The sequence below is a fragment of the Antrostomus carolinensis genome, unplaced genomic scaffold, assembly GCF_000700745.2.
Source record: "Antrostomus carolinensis isolate BGI_N321 unplaced genomic scaffold, ASM70074v2 scaffold8807, whole genome shotgun sequence".
NCBI lineage: Eukaryota > Metazoa > Chordata > Aves > Caprimulgiformes > Caprimulgidae > Antrostomus > Antrostomus carolinensis.
The window spans coordinates 74969-78491 of NW_010329472.1; the positions used below are offsets into that span (position 1 = coordinate 74969).

At 39.2% G+C, this 3523-nt stretch overlaps 1 protein-coding gene across 1 annotated transcript in view; it reads left to right on the top strand.

Moving 5' to 3' along the window:
- Positions 1–1249: 1249 nt before the first annotated feature.
- The window catches only part of COL4A1 (collagen type IV alpha 1 chain), a gene marked incomplete at its 3' end in the record, with an annotated part of 35488 nt that continues 33214 nt past the window's right edge, over positions 1250–3523 (top strand). The window contains exons 1-5 of the mRNA XM_010172568.1: positions 1250–1255; positions 1568–1657; positions 1747–1791; positions 3364–3408; positions 3518–3523. The exon at positions 3518–3523 is cut by the window's right edge and continues 51 nt beyond it. Coding sequence (XP_010170870.1) covers positions 1250–1255; positions 1568–1657; positions 1747–1791; positions 3364–3408; positions 3518–3523 — 192 coding nt within the window. The remainder of the gene's footprint in view (positions 1256–1567; positions 1658–1746; positions 1792–3363; positions 3409–3517) is intronic.

Sequence of the window (3523 nt, forward strand, 5' to 3'; positions counted from 1 at the left end):
TTACCAGCATATTTCTGGGAATCATTGTCTTGAGCAAACAGGAAAAAAGTTCCTTGCTGTTCACCATCGTAAAATCCAAATACTAAATAATTTGTTAAATACAAATAGCAATCTCATCTCTCACTGTTTTGCTGAGAATACTGACATCTTTGCATAGCTTCCTTTGTGTGTTTTGAACTTTGTTGATTTTATTTTCTTGTTGGTATCCTTTGAAAATTGGTCTGTGTTTTTGAAACAAGTGCCATGTTTTTTACCTGTTGTCCAAACTTGTATACCTTTTCCTTTTTGCAATTGTTTACTAATGTTTTATTCATAGAATCATAGAATGGTTTGGGTTGGAAGGGATCTTAAAGACCATCTAGTTCCAACCCCCCTGCCATCAGGAGGGACACCTTCCACTAGACCAGGTTGCTCAAAGCCTCATCCAGCCTGGCCTTGAACACTTCCAGGGAGGGGGCATCCAAATCATAATAATAATAATAATATGGTAACCACTGTTAGAAAACTAACACAACTTCCACCTGTTCCAGTGTCTGACCACCCTCACAGTGAAGAACTTCTTCCTAATGTCTATTCTAAACCTCCCCTCTTTCAGCTTAAAGCCATTTCCCCTTAATATTCCCACATTTTTTGGACAACATGAAGTGTTTCTCCCTGTTTCACACCACAACTTGAAAGGACAACTCTGGTTACTTCCTACATGGAAGGTTTGGCTTTTGATTTGTTTGATTTGCTGTTTTCAGACTTTGACGTGCACAATTTCTTTTCCCCTCTCCCCTATGTGTAGATTTTGCAGCCTTTATTCAGACAGTGTTCCTCTTGGTTCCACTGGGAGTCCACGTATAGTGAATGTTTAATAGCTGCAATATTGATCTAGAGTGTGCATGGGTTTTCTGCCTCTAGATTTATGTGATTTAAATACATTTGAGGTTGTAGGGAGAGGGACAGCACAGAAAATACAGATGTCCCATACAGGATTAAAGAAGAACCTAAAGGATGGCGCATACAATCTGTATGTTCAGCTTCTTGGGAAGATCCTGCATCTCAAAGCTCTTGGGCTCTAAACCACCATGAAACTCAAGACTAAGTGACAGGACCAGTCTCCAAAATCTGCTTTTGTAAATGGTATACAAAAAGAGGATTGGTATTGGCCATTCATACAGTAGTGACTGAACAGTTTTTTAGGAATTTCATTGCTGGTTTGGGGTGTTAGATTTTTCTATCAGGGTATGGTGGTGTCTCTGTAGGAATGCAGGTAAGTCTGATTAGAGGGAAAGTGGCCTTCCTGATCCCAGGGCTATCTAGGGAGACAGAAAAAAGGTTTCATTTGCATTCAAAGAGTGCTTTTCTATTATGCCACACTCAGCCTCTATCAACCTGTTATTGAAACAAAAATATTTCTTTGTTTATAATAATCATTCTTTCAAATACCAACATGAGATATTTGCTGTCACATGTAGTTTCTTGCCACCTAACAGGTTTCTTGAGCACAGAAGCAGGGAATATGTGGTTGCTTGAAGAAGCAGCTTCAGTTGTTTAGTTGCTAATGAGTTTTCTTCTCCCACAGGGAGAAAGAGGCTTACCGGGACTACAGGGTGTGATTGGGTTTCCTGGAATGCAAGGACCTGAAGGTCCTCCTGGGCCACCAGGGCTTAAGGTAGGACTTAAGGTTTAATACTTAAAACACTCTGATTTCCCTAAATTGTCATCTCTAGGAAAGACAAAGGTATCTCTTTTCCTTTGCAGGGTGATACTGGAGAACCAGGACTACCAGGAACAAAGGGAACAAGAGTGAGTTCTAACTTACTTTTTTGCAATTCTGATGTCTATGGCATTATATGTCTTTAACTCTCCATGGCTGCCTTCAAGTGCAAGATGGGGTTAGTCTCTTCTTTGAGTCAATCAATGTCATCCCCTTGTTCTGTACAGTAATTTCAGAATTCTTGATTTTGCCTTTGAAGTTATTTCTGCACTGGTCAGTCAGTGCCTTTGTCCATTTGCATTTTCACCTGGTACTTACCACTGCATCAACAGCACTGCTTTTAATATGTCTTTGATATCTTTCTGACATACCAAGAAGCTTTTTTTCAGCTTGAATATGAAACAACTTTTTTACCTCATGCAAAATTCTCCTTTATGTTTGCCATCTAACCTCCTTGAAGCACTCAGCAGAGAAGCTGACACCCCCGTGGGCGCATAAGTGTTAAAAATGTGCAAAAGGTGCAGAGCTGAATTAATGCCAGGGAGAAAGATCTTTTGACTTTGCTAGAAGAGGCTCTGAATGTGCCTATAACCTTCCTATTGTCATTTCTATTGAATGTGGTGTTGATATAACACTTATTTTGTCACATTATATTAGCCAGGGCCATGTCTTTCAGGGATTTTGTGAGGTGCAAAGCTCATTCTGAGCACTTCCATGTTTTGTAATGTACTGATGAAAGTGAATTCAAATAACTTAACCAGTAATGATGCATACATTTTCAGCCATGCCCTCTTGTCCACATATTTTCAAAATGCTGTCGCAACTTTGTTTTCCATTTGCCTGCAGTTGCTGCAGCACATAGAATTTATTGAATCAACTGCAGTTTCTGAGCTATTACAGTGGGGACATTCTGCTAGATCAAGAAATCCTTATTTCAGTCCATGATGTTCATGATACCCTGGGGTATCCTGAGTGTTAATGTAAATTGGCATCTCCTTGCAAATATGTTTGTGTGCTACAGTGCAAGTAGACTGCATTTTAGCAATTATAAAGTTTTGGAAGATGCAAATATACTGTCTGAGCACAGGATTCCCATACATCTTTTCTGCGTCATAATGCATATATTAGGAAGAACATTATGAATAAATAAGCTGGTAGGATGAAAATTATGTGCCAAGACAAACTCCTGATTCATTACACTGAAAAGCTGTTCAAGGAGAAAGTTATCTCAGCCTGGTAGGTTTTTTGATAATAAGGATGAATTGATGATACACTGATGTGGAGTATGAAAGATGGAGAAGCATCTTTACAGTGCATTAACATCCTCTTCTGCTATGGAGGGGTGCCTACAGTAAATTTCATTTTGGGAACGATGGTTGCGAGAAGACAGCAGCTCTGCATTCCTTTTTACCTTTCCATAAGGCTCTGACCGAGTTCCTGTTGGAGGAAATTCATATTGCTGCTGAAAAAGTTAAAGGAATATAAAAAGTTGCTTTCATTTATCAATTATTAAGGTGCCATGTTTGAGAAGTTTTGAAGATTAGAGCTGTTTTCTCAAGGAAGTGTAAAAGAAACTGGAGATGGAGATGCGTCTTGGACTGCAGCTTGTTGTTGCTGTTTTGTGGGTTTGTCATTTCAGCTTATGTTTTTGTCTATTGCAGGGCCCCCCAGGAGTATCAGGCTTTCCAGGAAACCCAGGCCTTCCTGTATGTATGAAGTATATCTGTTTTTACAAAGAACATGAAAGTTTTTATCGTGACATCTGACCTGCATTATTGCTAATATTGCTAACTTCTTTACTTTCTTTTCATATAGGGCATT